Source organism: Exophiala xenobiotica (genome assembly GCF_000835505.1).
Source record: "Exophiala xenobiotica strain CBS 118157 unplaced genomic scaffold supercont1.6, whole genome shotgun sequence".
Classification (NCBI taxonomy): Eukaryota; Fungi; Ascomycota; class Eurotiomycetes; order Chaetothyriales; family Herpotrichiellaceae; genus Exophiala; species Exophiala xenobiotica.
In genome coordinates this window covers 1,721,026-1,743,877 of record NW_013562489.1, presented here as the reverse complement: position 1 = coordinate 1,743,877, position 22,852 = coordinate 1,721,026, and the positions used below count along the sequence as shown (strand labels likewise).

At 46.7% G+C, this 22,852-nt stretch overlaps 5 protein-coding genes across 5 annotated transcripts; all 5 read left to right on the top strand.

Moving 5' to 3' along the window:
• Positions 1–352: 352 nt before the first annotated feature.
• On the top strand, positions 353–1,172 carry PV05_09909 (uncharacterized protein). Its single transcript, XM_013456291.1, has 2 exons — positions 353–688; positions 738–1,172. Exons 1-2 carry the CDS (start codon positions 423–425, stop codon positions 883–885), a joined length of 414 nt encoding a protein of 137 aa, XP_013311745.1. The 5' UTR covers positions 353–422; the 3' UTR covers positions 886–1,172.
• A 756-nt stretch (positions 1,173–1,928) lies between these two features.
• Positions 1,929–3,038, top strand: PV05_09908 (uncharacterized protein; the record flags this gene model as incomplete). Its single annotated transcript, XM_013456290.1, has 2 exons — positions 1,929–2,310; positions 2,359–3,038. The coding sequence occupies exons 1-2, from the start codon at positions 1,944–1,946 to the stop codon at positions 3,036–3,038; spliced, it is 1,047 nt and encodes a 348-aa protein (XP_013311744.1). The 5' UTR covers positions 1,929–1,943.
• Positions 3,039–11,384: 8,346 nt separating this feature from the next.
• On the top strand, positions 11,385–14,138 carry PV05_09907 (uncharacterized protein; the record flags this gene model as incomplete). Its single annotated transcript, XM_013456289.1, has 2 exons — positions 11,385–11,844; positions 12,970–14,138. The coding sequence occupies 2 exons, from the start codon at positions 11,385–11,387 to the stop codon at positions 14,136–14,138; spliced, it is 1,629 nt and encodes a 542-aa protein (XP_013311743.1).
• Positions 14,139–15,724: 1,586 nt separating this feature from the next.
• PV05_09906 (uncharacterized protein) lies at positions 15,725–16,039 on the top strand (the record flags this gene model as incomplete). Its single annotated transcript, XM_013456288.1, has 2 exons — positions 15,725–15,824; positions 15,876–16,039. The coding sequence occupies 2 exons, from the start codon at positions 15,725–15,727 to the stop codon at positions 16,037–16,039; spliced, it is 264 nt and encodes an 87-aa protein (XP_013311742.1).
• A 694-nt stretch (positions 16,040–16,733) lies between these two features.
• PV05_09905 (uncharacterized protein) lies at positions 16,734–17,396 on the top strand (the record flags this gene model as incomplete). Its single annotated transcript, XM_013456287.1, has 2 exons — positions 16,734–17,059; positions 17,144–17,396. The coding sequence occupies 2 exons, from the start codon at positions 16,734–16,736 to the stop codon at positions 17,394–17,396; spliced, it is 579 nt and encodes a 192-aa protein (XP_013311741.1).
• Positions 17,397–22,852: the final 5,456 nt, after the last annotated feature.

Below are 22,852 nucleotides of genomic sequence, written 5' to 3'. Positions count from 1 at the left end.
ACAGGAAACCACTTAGAGCCTTCAGACTCTTGGCTTCGCCAGCTACTGCAAACTGCTGTGTAGTATAGTGAGTTGTAAAAACGCCTTCCTCTTCGGACTTTCTTTTATGTTCTTCTCCAGAAAGTGGAGACCGTTATCGGGTCCGTTTCTTCTATGAAGGGCAAAGTCCATTTTGAGCAAGAGCCAATAAGAACTACGATATCAATACGGTGTTACGATCCCTTCCCCGTCGTATGATATAGCGTTTTTGCCTTGACAGCTTGCTGTCATTTCTGTGGGTTCAAAAAAGTGACCTGCCAAGACATTTTCCCCAGCCATCTGGTAGCCTGTACTTTGATTCCACTCGAAGATATGCTTTCCACTACTCCCGTACGATAGCTCTGGCTTTGCTTGCCACAAACACATTTCTCTTACTGGTCACTATGAGGCTAGAAATGCAGCGCACCGAACCCAGGCGAATTGTTTTGCGATTCCGTGTGGATCACGAGCTGGAAGAAGCAGCTATCATTCATGACTTCTTCACTACATTCAGGCTAAACCCTGGCGACGACTATTATTCCCATCTCATGGCTCCAAATGAATCAACATCGATGCACATTGTCCTCGACATGCATTGCAAGACCAATCCCACGGCCGACCTTGAAACAATGGCTTATGAGGTTTTCAAGGTGAAGAAGAATACCAAATTGTTTGTCAGAATTCTCTTCGAAGTGGCGCGCCTACTGATTAATGGTTAGTCACTTTCAACAACGTGGTAATGCATGCGATTACGCCCGTGAGTGCTGCCGACGGGTTCTTTGGGGGACTGACCGTCATCAATCCGATGAATTATCTGGTGTTACTTTCTTGCAGACAGGACAATCTCCTGCCACATTGGTATCCTGAGGCTGAATACTCAGTGGCAAATCCCTGAGCTGACCGCTGGGAGGGACACAGGGTGCTTGATTGCGACGTGCCCTGGCTGCAGCACACCGAAGATAGTCCCCGCGTATGTTGTGTCGAGGCCTCCTCGAGCAAGCGCGATAAGTTGTGCAGGCAATTTCGCACATTTTTAAAAGGATTGAAAGGCTCTTTAGAGATCTAGTGGATGGATCGCGACTACTCTGACCGGGGCGACTGCCAGTATATAACGGTTAGGACCAACTATGATCAATGTGCAGTCGAAGTTGTGGAACGGACAACACATTTCGATTATCCCATCTGGTGTCTTTTCCACAGCCAATTCGCGTTGCCGGCGCGGGGTGTGACAACGCATCCCGTGCCCGTGCTCACCGAAATCGACATCGAAAGCCCTAGCCATGAAGATCCACCTGCCATGGTTCTTCAGCACGATTTAGAGAAGTGATCGCCATAGCCTACCCAGATGATTTTGTAGATTTGAAGCGGCTGGCCAGAATCTCGACAACCTGTGCACCGCCCTCCTTTGTTGGAAGGGAGAGTGTCGAGAGTTGGGTCATGGGTCGGTTTGGCGCACGGAGGCCTGGTTTCGGACTCGCCGCACATCTTTTGCGACGACGTGTTTCGATCTGGTGTCGTGCTGGCTGGGTACAGTTAGAGTGCTCAGCTATCGATTTGCCGTACGTGCACATGATGTTGTGAGAGATGGGAAGCAGCACAAGGCAAAATGGCAGAGATAGAGTGGCAGCAACACTGTTAGCGCTGAATACAGTACTCGGTGGTGTCTTGTCGCCTATAATTATGATTGTAACAATAAGCTAAGCGTTCCGTGGCGGTCTTAAGTGCCGGGTAAGATTTTGGAGCTTGGGAATTAGGCTTTTTGTAATCTAGGTCGGTAAGTCGAGAAATATCTTCTGACATGCTGCCCCCATCGGGCACCAGCCGAGACTAGCAACTCAAAGTCCACCTTACAAAAAGTCCACCTTACAAAAAGTTCACCTCATCTTCGCAAATCCCCTTCTACACCCTATGCTCTCGCCAAGAAAATGCAGGAATCTGATGTTCAGCGACTCATTTCAATTCTCACCAGAGAATTCACTACAGAATGGGTACGGACAAATGCTCCTCACGGAATGTGGAAAGCCTTGAAAAACGTACCCAGTCTGGAGTCTGGACATATTCAAAAGACCCTGTTGGGTGTTGGATTCAAGGCTTGGCTTTCCCACTTCCTTGCGGGCCAGCGAAAAGAGACTCATTACAAGGGGCATGCTGATGACACCTGGGCGCTGAATACGCTCCAAACCCTCAATCCGGAGCTTCTGCGAGAAGTGGCAGGAGCGATCGAACGAACTCAAGTTCATCCGACCGTCTTGAACGCAATATCTAAGCTGAAGGAACAACGCGGTGTGAGTGGTAAGTACGCAGGAAGGCTTTGTCGCACAACTCCTGACAAGTTTTCAGTGATCCAGGCTTCAGTAATGGATGCCCAGAACACTAGCGAATTTCAGTTCAGCTCGACCGCAGTTGTCCAAGATTTGGAGCCGCATCAGCCATCTATACCCCCTGTTGTGAACAACAACACATTGACTACTGGGACGAATGCTGAGTCGACTTCCACATTGAGGGAGATATCAGATTTTCAGACAGTCTCAAACCCTCCTGCGAGGTACTTACCTACCCTGTTCCGCCCCTATATGGTGTCGGCGGTCAGAAAGAGTGGCGAACGAGCCCACATAGAGATGTTATTTCCATATTCATATTCCCTTGGGATGGTTTGTATGAGTCTAGCCATCTTAGCGAGCAAAGTCGAATTTCTTGCTCTGAAACTCTTTGGTACCCAAGTGGATTCTGAGGGTGACTTTCGGTATATCGAGCAGGCGAACGGAACGAAACTTCTCATCAAGAACGAAGTCGTTGCACAAGGTGCTCAAGACGCAGGAATTGTTGAAATACTTGGTCCGACGTTGGGCCAGATGCTCGAAGTGAGTCCCGCGCGAAAGGAGGAAAGAAATCAAGGAATTCTTAACACAAGATTTGTAACAATGCAAATACCTGGCAATGTCAACCAGGACGGTATTCTCAACATCAACCTCGGAGAAGCTGAAGCATACCAGGTGAAAGATATGCTCTTTAAAACATGAATGATCTGACATGCTGCATCATTCCTCCTTCATTTTCCCACCATCGCCCATGCATTTTAGGATCAAGCCCACCGGAAGAACCGCACGCCCAGTCTTTTTATCAATCTCTCTGACTTGTTCGAACACCCCTCCCACTTCTCGTGCCAGTGTCACCTGCCTACAATCACGCCAATATACCCATCGACCAGTTCCATAAATGCGGTGAGGAGTCTTATGGCTGTCTTCCCAGTTTATCGTCGATGGATCGAGGTCTTGATCATTGATGTCCTTGGACGGCTAGATAAAACATTAGCAATGTTGTCTCTATTCATGATGACACTTACCATGGGTAAGATTAGTTTGCTAGGAGAGTCAATGGTCGTTTTTGCGCTCGAGGATGAACAACCCTTGATGGCGTGCAAGTCGGACGTGAGATGGGAATTTGCGACACCTCCAGTTGTAAGTAGACCACTGGCGAGTTTGAGCAAATGCTTTCCCAAAATCGTGAAGACAAACGGCAGTCTGAGGACTTCCGGAACAGAGCTGACAAAAAAGTTCTCGCGCCGTGAGGGGATGGTGGGGTTAGATTTTGGGCAGCAATTATTGTCAGGTGACTGTTCGCGATACGCTTTGACTTGGGTAGGCCTTACTAAATTGAATGGCTTCAAGAGCTGTCGGTTGTATACAGTATCGCGAGAGGACCAAAAGCAGGGAGGCAACTATGAACCGGGAAGACCGCCAGGCAGCAAAGAGTAGAACTAGCTAGACCCCCGCTGGTCTTAGCCCGCCTGGGAGTATCAATGGCTTCGAGAGACTCTAGAATACGAACGTAGACTTTTTGGTGAACTTTTACAGGAGGTGGACTTTTACGGAGGTGGACTTTTACAGAAAGTGAACTTTTACAGGAGGTGGACTTTTCGGGAGGTGGGACTTTAGGCAATGGTTCGAAATGAATTGGAGCAGGCCGCAAGCCCGCTGCACCTTCCTCAAAGAGCTTATCATCAACGGCGTCAAAAACAACATGGCGACGAAAAGCTATACATTCTATCTTGAACTAATGTCTCTTTGTCTCCAAGAGGGGTTAGCAAGCACTCCCAATCAAAGTATCCAGACGGTCGTGTCTCAGTCTGGGCTTCAGCGGACGATGTAGGTCGCATAATGGTCTGCCATTTCTCTTTGACATGTTTCTGCAGTGTCAGAAATGCACGGTCGGCGTAATCGAGCACGATGCGGTCTCCGTGGTAGAGGACCAGGGGCATCGTTGGTCAGTTGCGCTTGAGCTGAGATGTCCATCAACCTGATCGAAGATGATCACATTAGGGAGGTCTTTTCTCTGAAGACTCCGATGCGCGTCTCCAGGTATAAGAATGCTTGCTTCCAGGATGATCTTGAGACTTCGCCAAGTGTCCTTCCTCTCCTCTTCAGTCAGCAATTCTAAAGTCAGTGTTAACATAAACTCAGCCACAAATCTTTGACAAGCCAGCCCTCCCGCCTCTCCTCTTATTAACCTATATCATCATATCAGAAAATGCATCGGACCCTCGCAATGAACCTAAGTCACCCCCAAAGGAGACGCATCACGACCCAGCGGGGACCAACGGTCTTCCTCAAAATCAACCTCCCAATCCAACGCTCCCCAAGCCAGAAGAAATTCCAGACGATATTGCGACTATGCAATTTGATGAACCGGCTCTCTCGGATCAACTCGACCGTTCAGGTACGAACAACGGCAGAGTCAACTAGAGCGTCCCTGTCAGGGCCCGGATCCTCTTTGTGGTGAGAGGCTGCTATTAATTGTGTCCACCCTACTTTGGCTTTGAGTGGCGTTTGTGTGGTATGGTGCGCTGATTCTGGTGGTTAACGGATATATCATGGTTGAGACTGAAGCTATCAAGGGATCTTCTCTCGGGGTATGATGTGATCGTGGGTGAAGGCAGTGTCTTGTAGGAAAGCTACCTGAACTGGCCTCTTGGGCTTACGTAGAGGCTTCTGTTTGCGCGTTAAAGTCTCGAGTTGTTCTTATAGTAGCAAGATATTTTGCCCTAAATTCGTTAGTAACACTAACTTTTCGTCGCCGCTATCACACGAACCCGTGGATTGGAGCCCGAGAAATCCTAATCTTTTCTTTAGGTAACTACAATATACATAATGACGTATCAAATTCTACCTCGAAACCTACGTATCTCGAACTATATCTTCGAATTTATTACAGCATTCTACGTGGCGTATAGAAGTATCCAATACCACATTAGAAGACATCTTTTAAAACGTTGCTCGTTGGATATTATATATAGCAGCTCCTTTCGAAATATATTCAATCTTACATCTAGATTCTCTATCGAACTCCGCGTATAGTTAATATGCTTACCATTAAAACTAGCGATAAGTTTCGCGAGGTCGCTTCGTAGGTCGTACTGCGCGCCGAAGATTTTATCCTAGAGCGAGAACTAAAAGGGCACTAGCGATTGCCCCCTCTCCCTAGCCCATAGGAACGTGACGAATAATCTTAGAATTTAGTCAATTTATTTAAAAGAGACTATGTAGGTTAGATTCCCATCGGTGGGTCTTAATCACTACTGATGGCTACGAGCACCCCATCATTCTCAATTATTATAAGGAAAAGGGATAAAAACTTTCCCGGATATACCGTAATAAATAGAGCTTCCTTACGAACCACTTCTACGTTAAAGTAAACTAAGTCGTGGCGATAATAGTTCTTCGCGATCCTGAAACAATATAATACGACGACGATAACGACGATAAGATTACCACCGAAAGGGAATTTTTGCCATTAAGTGAAACCAAGGCACCGGAAACTAGTAAGAGTGTAAAGGCCCCAATATCAACGGAAATGATGTAAGTACCTACTTAAATCCTCGTCTCAAAAATGCGTGAGGAACCCTGAGTTGCAATCTTAAAGTCGCGTCGTCCTCCTACTATTGACCCTTTTGACCTTTTAGTAGGCGATATTCTCGTGCTGGAGGGAGGGAAAGAGGGTCTTTTTGTCGGAGCTAGGTAGGTTACGGGGAACTTTACACCCTATAAGATTGAGCGGGAATTGGAAGGAGCGCAGAACCTAGAGGAGACACTGGCCGAGGCTGCTTAAAGTTCTCGATCTGGCTCAATGGTGAAGTGGGTCAACGATTCGATTAGGCGAACTTGGAAGAGCCGAGTAAAGATCCAATTGATAGGATAAGAAAGCGTCTTTAAAGTGTATTTCTCTAATGTCGTTGTCTTTAAAGCCTTTCAGCCAAAATTCGGCGGAGGGAATTTCCTGGGAGGAAGGAACGTCCTAAGAAGGGATAACCTGAGAAGGGATAGCCTGAGAAGGGACAACCTAAGAAGGAACAGCCTGAGAAGGGACAGCCTAAGAAGGGACAACCTGAGAAGGGATAGCCTAAGAAGGGACAGCCTGAGAAGGGACAGCCTAAGAAGGGACAGCCTGAGAAGGGACAACCTGAGAAGGGACAACCTGAGAAGGGACAGCCTAAGAAGGGATAGCCTGAGAAGGGACAGCCTGAGAAGGGACAGCCTGAGAAGTAGTCTGTAGTCCGCATGAGCGGTCACCGTCCTCAACCACCTTAGGCTCTGGCGAGCATGAGCTTTCCTGCTCGCAGTCTAACAGTCCTAAGCTGGTATACAATGACGTCCATCGTGCTTTCAAGGAAGCGTATTTATACCCTTGACGTAGCTTAAATTGTCTATTCGGGCAGGCCTCCTAAATCGGTTGTAGCTTGATTTCGGCAAGTGCCTCGATATTAAGCGCCGTATAGGCGTCCTGTAAACTATGGTTCACATTCAGTAAAACGCAACCACTGGTACACTAAATAGACATACCCGATCTTCAAAAAGAAACTGACCCAAACGACCGGAAATGGTATTTGAAATCCCTTAGGAGGCGCCTTCAATGCCCCGATCAAACCTTTCACAATAAGCCTGATAACCTCGTCCTAGCTAGTGTCGAAGATACGACTAGCTTTACTTAGCGTGTTTCGCCTTTCTATATCGGTCAGTCTCTCTCTCTCTCTCTCTCTTCGTAGATATATCATACGGCATACCGGCAAGAGCACAAAGAAGTATAACCGCCGCGGGCCCATTACTCGACTAAAGCTGACTAAAAGTCCGGTTGATCACGCGTACTGCCTTCGCTCTTCAATATATTTAGCACTTCCCAAAGTGCCAACGAGTATAGCTGAAGCTCGCGGCATAATACCAATAATTCTAAGCATTATGGTTTCGTATCATTTTCTTACCTACCATAAAATCTTTCTCGATCTTAGCGAGGCGTTGAAGACTAGTTTTCGTATCCGACCTAGAATTTTTAAACTTTGTGACCTATTCTATACTCGAGCTTTGGAACGTCGGCTTTAAGTCCTTACTGGAGTAAATACCTTTAATGTTTAACCCCGACGATTTCTTTTTTTTCTGTCGCCTTTTTTCCGTAACCGCTTGTCTCTCCAAGATCGCCTTTATCCCCTTCTGGACGCTCTTAATCACGGAATTAGTAATGTCTATCGACTTGTTATCTGTCTTAACCTGGTCTTGTCCTAGCCCTAGTATACTCGATCCCGAGACTTCGGGGTCTTTAGGTTTATTCTTGTCGTAGCTATGAGGAGTTTGGTAGTCTTTAGGTTTATCCTCGTCGTGGCTATAAGGGGTTTAGTAAGTCGATTGCGAGGCAAGTTATCGGCGTATCACCTTAACTAGGTTGGAATCCTTGCCTACTACCCTTAGATAGATAGGAGTTTAATCATTCGTACTTTTAGTGGTCGGGCCATTTATTTCGGTATAATTGGACTATATTAAGGTATATCGCCTTTTCTTTTGTGTACAAGTTAAGGAAGGTTCTATATTATCCGCAGGAGGAGGAGAATCCTTGTGTCTATTGGTTCCGGTCAGTCCTACTTAATAGAGAGGTAAATATGCTTGGTTATACTATCCCTCATTAAATTTACGTTTTATCGGACGGATGTATATATCGTAGACTAGTTGAATGTCGGACTGGAATTTCTTATTGGCTCTATCGTCTTGGGCGGCAAAGCTGTAGTAGAGTCGATATCGAACGAGCGGGTTAAACAATGGATACGGCGAAGTTGTCTAGTTAAGGTAGATTGCTACATTAACCTCGGCGAAGTAATTAATAAAGTCGATAGAGAATTTAAACGTCGTTCTTTCTGTATCTAAGATATTATAAAGCTGTTGTTGACCCCTCGATGCCTATTCGTGCGCCTTATTGACCTTGCTCTCCGAGATAAACTATACAATATAGCTAGGTAACGGGTTAATGTCTATATCGCCTATCTTCCTTAGCTTGAAAATGTTGTGTTGCGTCCGGTCACTGAGCGCCGGCTGGATAGAAATCTAGGAGCATTGGAAGTCGGACCCACTTTTGTCTACAACTGCGGTTGTAGATAAAAGTAAGTCGAGTACAGATACACCTAGCGAGGGTGGTTGAGCTATTCTCAGCTAGCGTCGGAACTAATGCAACCGGAGAGGCCGCATCTCCGGCATCTTCGTTATAGAAGGTGGCCTTTAGCGCGTATTTCGCGTGCCCAGAACTCTTCTCATTTTGCCGTAAGCGACCTCCGACTCTTACCTTAGAACGTATAATGAGATGAACGGCCCCTAGAACCATCCACTAAATTTCTTAGTTACGCTATTCACTCGATAGTCCTACCCATGAACTGTAGTGCTATAATATACGTATAATAAGGCCGTCCTTTGTCACCACGACGCGTAAGTAAGAGGGGAGATCAAAGGAGATATACGTATCGGGAGTTAGTAGGCCCTAACCTTAATAAATAGCGAAAGTAGGAGGCCACCTCGGAGACGAGACTAGGGTGAGCGCTTCAACTCCTTTAAATACCTAGCAGATAAAGATCCTTTGTCCTACATATTCACTTATTGCCTGGTTGCCTTATTCCCTCTAAGCTTTCACTGATTCGTTCTTTCCCTCACCGGTTATTCTAACATTATGGTAGAACTTGGGTTCGTATGCAGTATCTACAGCCTTGTCTTAACCTTACTTTACTGGCTGTTAGCCGTTATTAATTTGAAACCACGGAAGTATATATCTCCCTATGCTTGTTTAGTCAATGCTTGCGCCTTGATACCGCTTGCTGCTGCGCTTGTCGCTGTTGTCAAGAAACGGCTGCTCCAAGAGACGATTTACCTTAGCCGAATATCTCTTTTCCTTATCAATTTTGTGGACGTTGGTTAAGACTTCTATTCGTCCTAGGACTATTTCTAAAGGTCCGTACAGGTCATTAAGGTATCCGGTATACTCGACACTTTTTATTCTAGCTATATCATACCTTTCTTCACGCTTAAGTGGAATATAAAATTAGTCTCTATGGCGGTCTTATCCGTCTACGTAGCATTGGTTTAAATCGCTCTATTTATTTCAAGTTTTATCTGGTGAGTATTTTCTAATTATTTATTTGGGAAGAACTAAGTAAGAGGCTCTAGGGACTATAGCATTATAGGGTCGCTTCTATTCGCCTTCTCGGTGTTTATTTCCTATCTTATTTGAAGTGTTTAGGCGGGGTAGTATCTAGCGCGTATATAAAGAAAAAAGCACTCGTTTCGAGATATCCTGAATAGCCTGCCAAGTGGCAAAGTGCCGGTAGAGGTCGTGCTCTCTTTCGAAGTGTTCCGGTCGCTTATTAGTGCCTGTATAGCCTTTGTGGTCTTTCGTGTTATTGTACGCTAGCAAAGTAGTGCTACGACAGTACTATGCTACGTGGTAAGCTAAGAGAGAGTAAGAGGTGTACTCTATTTAACGATTCTACAAGGTATATATCCTGCTTACCACTATACTGCTCGCCTTGACGGGACTCCCTAAATTATTTCGACGTTGGCTGATTGGAAGACACCGTGAGGAGTCAATATACCTAGAGGGCCCTTCTTATAGTTATAAGTGTATTATCAATCTAGTAGAATCACGACAAAAACGATAAGATAGTAATAGCATTTCAATATTAACTAATAGCTATTAGTTAGAGCCTATACCGTGCTAAATTGGAAGTTCTCCTTTAGTAGACCCAGTACGTAAGTGCTTTATACCGTATTCTATGGCCATCTATTGTTAATTCGTCGCTGACTTTAAAAGCGCTATTTGCGCCCCGTATAAGGATGTCCTTACTAGCCGATACATTATCTTAAAACAACGACTACTTTTATCGGTACAACGTGTCTACTACGTCGTAGACGCCGTTTTATTAAGACTTAGCCTTCAAAGTCGCGGATCGAAGTCGAAAAAGGGCGTTGTTGGTGGGTATTAACTATTTGGGATAATCTGGAAGGCTTACGGGCTGTGTAGAGAGTGTGAAGTCTATATCGAAGGTCCTTCTGTAGTATGGCTATGACCACTAGAATATTATTACCTTGACCGATTACTAGCGCCAGCCAATTTCTTAACCGACAAGAAAAAATATCCTTTAGGTAGCACATTGGTTGGGAAGTGGCGCTTAACCTGGCGATAAGCTATTGTTTTAGTACTGTGGCCATAGTATAACAACGAAATGTGGCGAGCAAGCTAAAGAAGTTATCTTTCCAACAGATTTCCGCACCAAAGGTGTCATTAATATACAGGATCTTGAACGCGTTATCTCACCACCTGCAGGGGTGCAGTTAGTTGTTGTCGTGGACAGTCTTCATCCCACGAACAGTATCCCTAGATTCGATTTTGCAGAGAATAATCTGTAATGGGGCCAAAGGATTGCCGATGTTCCCTTTGACTTCACATGACTATTTTGGTTCATTCAGGTCGTGAAACCCATGTTGAGATCCTCATTTCACTGTTCAAGGACAAAGAGCTGTACAGAGGCGCGCAAACGGCCGAGGATATGGTCCTTTTCTGGCACGAGACGAGCAAGGAATAGTATATACATGATCGGTCGAAGGAGCAATGGCCAGGAAACCGTCTGGTCTATTTGGCCCTCTGCCACTGGGACACCGCGCATATTTTCCCTGGACAATGTACACAAGTATGTGGGATCCCTGCTGATGGTGCGTCGGCTGCCGCGAATTTCTACTCGATCATCATGTTAGGATAAGTGAAGGACGGGAGAATGTGTGTCCCTCAAATCAGATGGATCAATAATCCCTAACAGGATCCAAGCTGCCGTCAAAACATTTCCCATTATTGTCTTTGATGTACACGATCGGAGTTTAGTCACTGACACGTCTATGATACTAGTGCCGCCAATGCATGCATCAAGCTCTTCGGATGCAGGTATTCCTCGGCGCCTCGACGTGTTCACCGATACCAGAGTCTCATGACAAGCTATATAAAGTACGATTCCCCTAGACGGCTAGCAGTAGACCACACTACTCAGGTTTGATCAAGAAACAGAATCTGCCGCCATGGACAATCCAATAACAAGAATCAAGTGCATTGGCGATATGTTTGAGCAGCTTTCGCTTCCACTCCCACTCTTTGGAACGCCAATTCCGGGTCCACTGACGTTTTCTTTCCACTGGCTTACCAAAGAACCAGTCATCGAGATTCACCACACCGACTGGATTACCGATATCATGTCAAAACTTGGCCCAGCATGTCAAGACACTGTCGGAAGGCATATTATTTCCCTCAAGGCGGCGGTCCTCGCGCTCTACCACCTGGGCGATCGAGACTCACTGGTTCCGAAGGAGCATATCAATGGGGCATTTCGGGCTTTAAAGGAAAAGTTGTTATACTGTGCGATTCAAACCCGAATCCAGGGCAATTTGCAACGGTACACGACCCTTTTGCCCCTGGCATGCATTGGAGAACTGATTGTCTTGACCCTGCGCTCTCCAAGTTCCACGGTTAGAGGCCACCTCTGTGGGTGGGATGCGCATGGCAAGGATGAATTGCGTTATACTATTAGCCAACAGGGTCAAATGGCACAGATCAATGTCAATTGGAAGAGAGTGGCAGGTTTCCAGGCGTCTGGAGAGACAGGACTGTTGCACGAGCACATTCTTCGATTTTTAACGGACATTTGAAATAGAATCTCCGAGCTCCTGAACGACTCTTTAGGTGCTGTGGGAATTTCAAAGACGGTGTCAAAAGGGCCATCCTCACTCAGGCACGTAGATGTGTGTGTACGAGAGTGGATTTGGAGGCGTACTCCCACCACAATACGGGATACATTCTTTGGTTACATACTCATGGGTCTACAGAGCCGCTGACCAACGCTTAGATGTAGTTCCCAACAGAGAAGAACGATGAAGATACAACCATATTGCCTTTGGCTGTAACAATTGTAGTCAAGAACATATCCGTTGAGTTTGATCATCTTGATGGCCCAGGCTAGCGGCATGAAGCAGCGGGGTCGAGCCATAACATGGACTTCACATGTTGGGTAAAAGATGTGATACCAGGTCATCGTGCAATCTCTGCGAGGCTGTTCAAGGGTGGAGCGGCCCCACGTCTCCGGGTTGACCGAAAGTTGAAAGTCTGCTTGTACCTATGCGTCTGTTTGTCAAGCCTTAGCCCATGACCATGACGTCGCGACCATAGCTTCTGCTCAGCTGATTGCAAGCGTATAGCTAGGACTAATGCTATATATACAAATTCTCGGCGAAAATGTTAGTAATTGATTCTCTACTATGCTTTTTACCCGGCGCGCTGTGTACGTCGCCGATCCGGATCGAGGCTGCGACCATACCTCACCCGCAGCTTGAAATTCGTCTCAGGCCAAGGAAGACGAGGAGGTGGCGCTCGTACCCCTTGACAACACCGCACACTCCATGTTCGTCTTGTCAAGGATCAGGCGGGGCTTATCACGGTGTCCCAACTTGCGATGAATTCCCTCTTTCTCACTCAAGTCGGGCGCAAGGCACATAAGGATGCCGCTCGCCAGATCTACTTCACCGCTCAACCCTACCAAAAACTTTGATTGTCGGCCGCCTTCCAAAATGCCTAATATTTCCTTTGGTCAAGAACCTTCACTCCGGGAATCAGGCGTCCTTCCAATCGACTGGGCTGGCCAGAGAGATCGATGGCATGACTTCGCAGATGAGGTGGTCAATGATGATGCATTTTGGCAACTGGTGGTCACGCTCGCGCACAGCATCGTCGCTGGCTCCATTAGCTGGAATTCCGCTGTTCTTGGAAATATTGTTTCGCCATCCCTTCCTCAGCGGGACGAAAGACTCGCGGCCCTGTCCACACTCCAAAAGATTGCCAAGTTACCGCCGTCGGAACCCATCGCAAATCTGAAATTTACCGCCGAGGAATTACAAGGTTTCATGCACCCGATCTTGCCACCGGGTCACGGCCTACTGCAGCCGACCTGGATTGAAGGCCAACAAAGTCTTGAATCGACACCAATAGCGACCATCGCCTCCGAACTTGAGAAGCTTGGGTTTCCTCTGGACATGGAAGTGCTCCTTGCCCGCCGACGTCAACTTCTGGCTGCCTTGCATCGCCACCAGATTCAAGCCGGGCCGATTAACCTGCCCATGAGCATGCCATTGCTCCGAGAGTATTCTCGTCTCCGCAACGAAGTGGTAGTTGAGCTGGGAAACTCGGTTCGCACTACCTTCATGGAAACGATCCTAGACATCGTCGTCATCAGCCGTTGTGAAAAACTTGTCGCCTTTCTGAACATCTGGTCCCAGTCATTGGAGGCCGAGAGTTTGATCTCCAAGGTGCACGCTGCACTTCATGGAGAATCTTCCCACGGCAACAACATGCTACCTCATAACGACAACTTGCTATTACTTGTGGCTGGGTATGAGATTCAGCGCCATTTCGAGCCCGGGGTACAAACCGCCCAAGGACCATATTTACCATCCTGTCTCAGCCGGGAGGGGCCTGGTCTATACAAGAATGCCGCCTTGTCGTACGCACAGAACTATCATCGGGAGCCTACGCTGAGTGTGTTTGCGCCATCGCTATCCTCGAAACCGAGAGCCACGAAGGAAATTGACTTGTGGACAGACTATTGGAACCAGCAACTTCCGCCGAATTGGAGTCGATGCACCGCACCAGATGTCACGTTCAGCTCGGAGACTTCAAACCAACATCTATCTATGGCAGAGGCCAAGTCATATTTTCATGACAGCTATACTTCTGGGAGATCAGCCATCCTGAAATTTGTCACTGGATGCTTTCCCTTTCTGAATTAGCCTCGATCCCTGGATGATGTCCACACAGTTGCACAATAAATATATGCGACAACCCTCTCCATTCCAAGCGTTTATGATCATTTCAACAATATGTTGGCGCTGCTTCACCTCTCTTCTCACTTTTTTGGAAATCCATGGTGAAAGGCTTAGTAAGACGATTCCAACATGGTCCTGCTCATTCAAGCAGACAAGTGTACGTGCACGAGAGTCAATCCAAGGACGAATCTCTGACGCCATTCATAATGCAGGACACATTTACAAGTCTACAGAGCCGTTCATCAACGCCTAAATGCTGAGTCTCTCCTTGCCAATATCCACCCAGGTGCCGTTCTCACGCTTCCCTTCCACAGGACTGTACAACAATCGAGGATCAATACGACTCTCTGTACTTAGGTGCGTTTGCTGATGGATCGTCTGGACATCCTGCCCATCATGATCTGGCTGGGAGAAAAGCAGCGTTGGTGGGTGTGAATCATTGGTGGACGCACCATTTGACCTCTCAATCAGTGTCTCGACTCGGCTTTCATCGTCGAGTACACGGTGGATGTCCTCAAATGATGGTGTACAGTGCATGGTCTTGATGAGATCTTGAAACTTTTGGCTTCTACTATCACCGCACACTTTTAAGAGTTGGCGCATTAATTTGGCCAGTAATTGTGTTTGCTGGCGAGTCTCCTTTCGTCTCAAATCTTTTCGACTCGGTTGACATTTAAATCCCGCTTTTGAGCACTCCCCACATGGTCGCGTCTTATCACACTAAGTTACGTTCAGAAGTAGTTCTCTTTGATGGTAGAGCAACATGCCTTTCTTCTCCGCTTTTTACAATTCTCACAGGCGCTGCTCACATGGGCGGTTGGCCGACGTCGACGAATATTCGCGTCCTCCATCTTCCTCGCTCCGAGGAACTATGCTTAGGTGACTCGTGGGGCAAAAGACCGATCCCAGGAATAGGCCAATCCAGTGGCAATTGTAACTGTCTCATAGCATATCAACGTGAATGGCCTCTTGTGGTCACTCAAATTTTCCCTTTATTTCTGGGATCTACCACGGATAATCAAGTCATCCCCTAATCGTGAAATTGGTCAGAGTTCGGTGGATCATTAGCATCCCCAGCCCCCTAGGACTCATGTATGTAGGGGGACTAGCCCCTAGAACCCTTGGTAGTCCAACAGGGATTCTTTCACACTTCTCAAAGCCTCAAACCTTGACAAAATTATCGTTCGGTTCGAGGAGAGGCAGGCGCGCGCCATCGAAGCCTGGTAGACTAGAGATCCTCCAGCGACTTAAGAATCACGGCTCAGCCATCGATCAGTACGCCCTTTCTAGCCTCGAGTTCACTATCATCCAACTTACGTTTCCGACACCCATATCCTAACATGGATGGATTTAACGGAATTGAACATATTGGCGATTGCCAAAATTCGACTAGAGAATCACTCGAGGGCAAGGTTGACTCAGAGCCTCAGCAAGACAGTGCACCGGCACTCTCAAGCCTCCGTCTTCCCAAGGAAAATGGTTTGTACTGTCACTGAGAAGGCATTCAAGATGGCAACGACTAACAGCATAATCCTGTAGTTCACCGAATCATGAGACGCGCCATCCCGAAAACTGCTATGATATCGAAGGATGCAATTGAAACTATAAACGCATGCACGTCCGAATTCATCTCGTTCATCACTAGTCAAGGTATGTGTAAGGTATATACTACTATAGCTCTACTACACTGACTTGAATAAGCGGCGGAAGATGCGCAGAAGGAGAAAAGATTAAACATCAGTGGCGTAGATATCATCAAGGCGATGACAACGCTCGGCTTGGAGAACTACGGTGAAGCCTTGAGGATTTACTTCCAATGTTATCGGCGAAAGGGAAAACCTCAGGAAAGAATACATTTCCTGTGAATATATAGCTCTTTCCCCCCAGCTGAAAGCTTTTCCGAACTTCCTTTACTCTCCTCCTCTGCGAGCGCGGTCCATTCTGGATTTCGTTAGGCAGCACTTCGTAAAAATTCGACCTCACCAGAATGACGTACATCGTCGACATAAGCACTCAAGACTGGCCTCTCTCCAAGAACCTCTGTATGACGACCGTTTCCAAAGGATGCACACACTATGTCCGCAACATAAGCTGCTGGTGGGCACGGCCGTCAATCCTCCGAGGATGGGGCTTTACATTGCTTTGAACGAGCATCGATGCCTGGCCTGCCGGAAGCCCAACAGGGTCCTTTGGGAGATGGGAAAGTGGTGGGACAGCTGCGACGTCGGTGATCTCTTCAGACCTGTTCAAGAGTGGAGCGGCGCCACGTAGGGTTGACCGAAAGTTGAAAGTCTGCTTGTATCCGTGCATCTATTCGTCAAGCCTTGGTCCGTGACCATGACGTCGCGACCATAGCTTCTGCTCACCCGTATGCTCATTTCTCGGTTGGCCAGGTCTCAGCATTTATATAACAGGGTCTTTCCACGATATGAAAGGAGAAGTCGTTGCCTTGGAGCGCTAATTCGCAGTGAGCCGGGCTAGCACCTCTCGTCAACTGCCGCCTCTACTCAATACCTTATCTACTCGCCACGTCAGCCACATCACGAAAAGACCTCTGAGATGGATCTGAATATGATATTGTCAGAGGGCAAGCATCAACACTCGGCCAGGAAGAAGCAGTTGGAAACGTCGCGAGAAGAAGGCACAGCATTGGATGTTCAGCAAGGCAGTCAAGGACCGGGAGCGAAGAAGCAGCCAAAGTGGTCACCAGACGAAGACGAGAGGATCATCCAGCTCCGCACGCAGAGGGAGACTTGGGAGGATATCGGCGAGCAACTGCCTGGTCGGAGTCCGGTCAGCTGTCGATTGAGCTATCAAAATTATCTGGAGAGGAACTTTCCCTGGGACGAGGCCAAAAAGACTAAATTCGCGAAGTTGTATAACAGGTACGTTCAGGAATGTCGCACTGAAGATTTGCCTCGGCGGTTATCAGATGTCGTAGACCGATCGACTGACATGTCACCTACTAGACTTCGTGCAGCAATGTGGTCAAAAGTGGCAGAAGAGATTGATATACCGTGGAGAGCTCTCGAAGAAATGCACTGGGAAATGGGGAAAAATGAGCTGGCGATGCGTGCTGGGGTGAAACCCTTTTCTCACAACCCTCGTCAGCATTCGCAATCCCAAGGATTAGCGCTACCCGGGGTCAGAGAAGTGTTAGGCGAGACTCCTGGCGCCTGGTGGACTAGGAGTGGAAACGGACTGGTATGGGTGAAGACCTAGAGGGCCGTCAAGCTTTGCATTCATTGCGATTGATTGTCTACGCTTGGGTCAGCCTGCCTTACAACGAGACCCGGAAAAAGAGGGAAGCACAACCTGTTATCTATAGTGGACCTATCACGGTTAGGTCTAAGGATGGTCATGTCGATGGAGAAGCACTTGAAGGAAAATTATAGACCTGGTTTATCTACGGGGACAGATCCGGGAGTTTTCTTTTCAAGTTATATGGGATGGAACGGTGGATTCGTTTCACTGTGGAAGAACTGATATCGGACCCTATATTGGTTGAGCTTCTCGAATTGGGGCATGAGCCATGGAAATCTATATATGTACGCTTATCCAATCGGCTCACTTAAGAGTGTGGTCTCATAGAGATAGAGGGTCGCGCCTCTTGGAATTCACACGGCGATCGGTCATACCCAGGACGTAGGGGGATAACACTCGTTCGTTTGCATCGTTATCTTAGCATCAGAATCGGTCGAGAAAGGAGAGCAACGTGGGTCAGTGCGCGGATGGTGATAGTTTAAAAAGGCCTGAGTGTTAGGATGTTGCTCCGCTCGCTATGTTATATTTGTTTCTCTCACAAAGATTCCAGAGCTCTACCTCCTACTTCGCTTCACAACTTCTTCAGACCATCTTAACTCCTGTAGTCGACATAACGCCTTCCCACAAATCTTATATAAACTGTGACGAAGGCTTCGGGATAGAAGTTCCGTCGTTATTGTCTAGCCAACAATCGCCTCCACAGTCGCAGCTACCTACAAAGAAAGACGTAGGTCGTGCTGCGATAAGAGCAGGCGCAATAGCTCATATAGAGGTAGCACCACCGCTGAAATCGAGACAAGCCACATCGCCTCAGTCCGTTTATGTGATGGCACCAAAGGTAAGATCAGGTATAGATACTCGCTAGCATGCCGCTGACTACCCAAAGATTCCGTAACACTTCTCTTTTGAACAACTCTTAGTTATTGTTGGTTGCTTATATGTCACTGCCGGCCATTATGGTCGTACTGGGGATAAAAGGCCATTGAAAGATATAATTCAAAGGGATTAAGAGAGCTAGGTGCGAGGCCTTAACAAGGATAGCTGGGAAAGTTTCGCGTCTGCGTACACCTCGATCGTATATAGAGTATCTGTGACTATTCCAGATCTACAACAGCAGCTACACCTCATCCTTTTAGAGCTTAAGCAACTTACTGGGTTATCTCCGATTTAAAGGTCGGGGGACTTTAGATCGGCGCAATTTTCTTGGGAGAACAACATTTATCTCGTCTGTCTCAGTCTCGCGGTTACATCTACATACCCAAAGTTTTCGAAATTTTGGAGCCCGGATAAGGATGATCTTGCCGTTATGCTCAGCAGCTCTTCAATGTTTCCATGTATCGTCACTAGGGGTGCGCTTCATTTAGCGGTGCAGGATCTACGTCTACTGTTCAGCGCACCTAAGCCCACCATGAGCAATTCGAATTGGCTTTAAATTCCCACCACGGCTAGGAAGCGCCCATCGGACGAGGACCTGGGTGCAATTAATAAGAGCCTTAAGGGAGTAGAGTCTTCCACCCTTTTCGAGACATAAGCACCTCGATGGCATTATTATTTTCCGCCTACTCCGCCAGGTGTTACACGACGGCTTACTGTATGCAGATTCTATGCCAATTTAAGATGAATACCCAAGATTTCAACCGATTTATGAGTGGCCATGCATACATCCAAGTCACCGTTGACCTCCAGTCCGTGGTTCCCAAACGGCCAAAGGCTACTAGTTGTCCGAATAGGCCATGATATATACACACCCTACTATGATTAGAGCTAGGTATCTAAGTTCTATAGAAATGAAAATGTAATGCGAGGGGCATATACCTAGATGGAAGTCTACCTTAACGTCTCGTTAGCTTCTCCATGCGCCCGTATACGCCATAGTGCCCAAGTAGAAGGCGCATTCGGTTATAAGAGATTTGCTCTCTGGGGCCGCCAGCTAAACTCTATAGCCCGGGCACTGGATAGCCCCTAAAGCGCTTGACTCGTCCCGATGGATTCTTGCTCTTGAAAGTTTCCTTTACTTTACTGCCTTGTTGGCGAGCCTGAGTGGCAGTGATTTAGCTGTACCCGCACCTCTCAACGAAAACTAAAGTAATAATATTCCAGAATGTTTGGCTGATGGGTGAGTATCGTATCTATAGGCGGCATAGTTGGACTTCAGTAGGTATGAGCTACGCAAGACTGGCACCTCGTCGCAGTCACTTGGTCCCTTTGGCTATGTTCTAGGTAACATCGCATAGTTGTTAGCTTCAATCGTTTTATCTCTCAACTAATAATGGAGCTAGGTTGCGGAAACTAGTGCTGACTGCTCCTAAATAGCAGCTCGTCGATTAGCTTACTCCTAGCCCTCCTACCAATAGTCGGTCTATATCTCGAAGCTAGATATCCTTGGACCATACTGCCTACGACGCCAAAGAGCTCTATATCGAGAATCTATATACTAAATAAATAATACCCCCTCTGTTATCCGAATCGATTCAACCTAGTTCTAAGACTATCCCCTCCCTAAGAAGTATGGATATAAGGGCGGCTAGTGGGAAATAGCGTGATAGTAAGCTCAAAATGAGATAGAGTTTACTTATACTAGGCCTCTTAACGATACTCTATAGTTTTCATTATAAGTTTAGTGACCTATGTTTACTGGAGGACTTGGTGTAAAGAGAAGAGGAGACATAGTTTTCGAGAGTAGGAATAGAAGACTAAGAAGTTCTAAGATATACGAATAGATCACAGTATTAGCTGGAAAGCATTTACCTCCGATTTTGTATCGACCTTCCCTTACGCGCTCCCAAGGGGCCTAGAACTTCCGGAGCCTCTATAGCGTCTAGAGGATCGACTGCGTAGCCAGCTAAGGGACAATCTTTAACGGATAGGCCAGCTGGAGGACTAGCCCCGAAAACTAACTCCGATACTACTACGGCAATTTACTTACAAGGATTTCACTTGGGAGATAAACGTTTGGCTGGTTCTTTACAGCTCGGCTCTTATCCCCTTCGGCGGGCGGTCTATTTCAGAAATATAGAAGCGTAACTCAAAATAGCTAGCGGGCTTTCTGGGCACTCCGTGTCTGTTTAGTAAGTCTCTTATCGCTAAAAGGCTTACTACTACGTAGCTTAAAGACTATATTTCAAAGCTGAAATTATTATTTTGTGGTCTAGGAAAGGAGAAGTAAGTCTTGGTTAAGCTAGGTTCTAAGATCTCTTTCTAACCATCTATCTTTCTAGCAATTTCACTTCGTCGGAACTAATATACGTAGTGATATTTTACGTGTATAAACCAAATAATAATACCTTTATCGAATATTTTCGAAATTTGCCTTACCTTTCTACCCTCTATAAAGATCCTAGTTCCGAGCCTAGGAAATAGCTCTACCGATACATCTTGGAAAAGAACGGATCAATAGTAACCGAAGATAATCTCATTATCAACGAATAGAGGCCGATATACTGTCGGCTCTTTGACTCTTTGACTCTAGCCCGCCTAAGTTGGAAAGATATTGTCGGTAAGTCTTAAGACCTTCTAGATCATTGGTGTCTAAGGCCTATCCTTAGCGTAAGAAGCGAACTGGATAATCCTAACGTAATTAAAGAAGTCGAGTAGATCAATTTATACGTGCCTTAAGGGCTTAAACGTTCGTATTTAGGGGAAGAACGATAAGGAAGAATCTGTGGTGAATTAAGAAGCTAGGTAAGTATAATAGGTTGCTATTAGGTTCTCGAGCGTATTGTTCTGTTTGATTGTATTGCAATGACTTATATTTATAGTACTAGGCCTTTAGCAGTCTGTTACTAATGGAGGAAGAAGGGCCCCTATTACTAATGGAAGAATTGTTATGACTATTCCCCTATACTCCGCGATATAAACATCCTAAGAAGGGCCCTAGTGCTATCGCACTACGCAGTCTCTAACGAAGATCTCCTCTCGGGTGTCTAGTTCTACATTATTACATCCTGATTTGCAACGACACTGAAGCACCAGATATCAACTAGTTGCTAGTCCTATTTATCTTCGTAAGTTATAAGAGATTAAATAGGTAGATAGACTAACCGAATAATCTTGGGGGTAGCAAATAGAATAGGTTCTGCTCGTGTCCAGAACTTGACTGTAACCACTCCCGTGGGCGCCAATAATTTGAAATTTATCACGTCGGAATAGTTGAGGCAGAGGATACAGTAACATTCACCCGCGAAATATTCCACGGTGACTTTCTCTGGGCATCGATGGATTGCGTGGGCCGAAATTATAATCCCTAAGGTACCGTACATTTCAGCGACCGAGATCGTTGGATAAAGCTCGATGGCGGGCCGCTTCATCTTATCAATGGTTGAAAATCCAGTTGCTTGTTAGAGATATTATTGAAGTTTCCGTGAGAAGAGGTTGAGACCACAATAGGAGCTATAGAGGCTAAAGGACTATCTCTTAGTTTAAACGAAAGGGGTGGGCAATACTTGTGGTTCCGCCCGCCATTTCAGCGAGACGCCACCTATTGCTTAGGGGTGCACTATTAGCAGCGCCGTTGAGGGGTTAAACCTTGTCCTCCGATTCCGAACCTATTATCCTCCGATACTATGCGCTCATATCAAGCGGCGTCGCAATTAGAACCGATTATATTTTTCTTTGGCGCTATTGAGATGTTAGAGGTGAGCGTTAACTCGTATGCGAGCACGGTCATGAGATTGCGGGATGGTGGCCGACGATAGTTATTGGACACGGCATTATACGGCCTGCAGGTGTCGGCTCAACGCCTTTGGCTGGATTCCAACTCGCTTCCTTAAACGTCGTAAGAACCTCTGCCTAGACCCTATCCAGTTTTTATGCAGGTATTGCAAGGTCCGTAGCCTCCGATCAGGCCGTGTTCCTAACTTAGGGGTCCTCTAGTGCTATTAGACGGCACTATTGGCCGTCGAGGGCGGCATTTTAGATAAAGAGCTAAGAGGGTAGTGTGGTGGGCACGAATGATGTCGAAGAAATAATGGACGTCGTGACAGATTGTTTTACATCTCGAATGTAGCTCGCATGCCCCGCGAGGATATTTGACGTTGGAAGAGAGGACTGCCAGTGGCTTACGGTTTCGCTGGTAGTATGGCCAAACGCGAGGTTTATGGTGGATGTCCGTGATCTCGACGGGATCTACATTCTCAACATCAAGGTGGTGGTGTTCCTTAAGTTTTATCCGCCGAGTGTATCGGTGCTAGGTTCTTCGCACAGTATGGTGTTCTTACTCTAAGACGGCCGTCTCATCCTAGGTATTCTTATAGATGATTATTTGCGGTGGCTGAAGTGTTCTTCTACCTATGATCCGTAGAGTAAAAATGATAAACCGAATAGGTTATAGAGTGAGCGGTAAGCTCCAAGCCCATCTCCGATATCTATGGTGTTTCTTATAATAAGTCCTGGCGGCCTAACGAGGGCCGGGTCTA

Coding starts and splice junctions, on each gene's coding strand:
- PV05_09909 (XM_013456291.1), top strand. CDS start 423: ATGAGGCTAGAAATGCAGCGCACCGAACCCAGGCGAATTGTTTTGCGA. Junction 689..737: donor GTGAAGAAGAATACCAAATT/GTTTGTCAGAAT, acceptor ATTAATGGTTAG/TCACTTTCAACAACGTGGTA.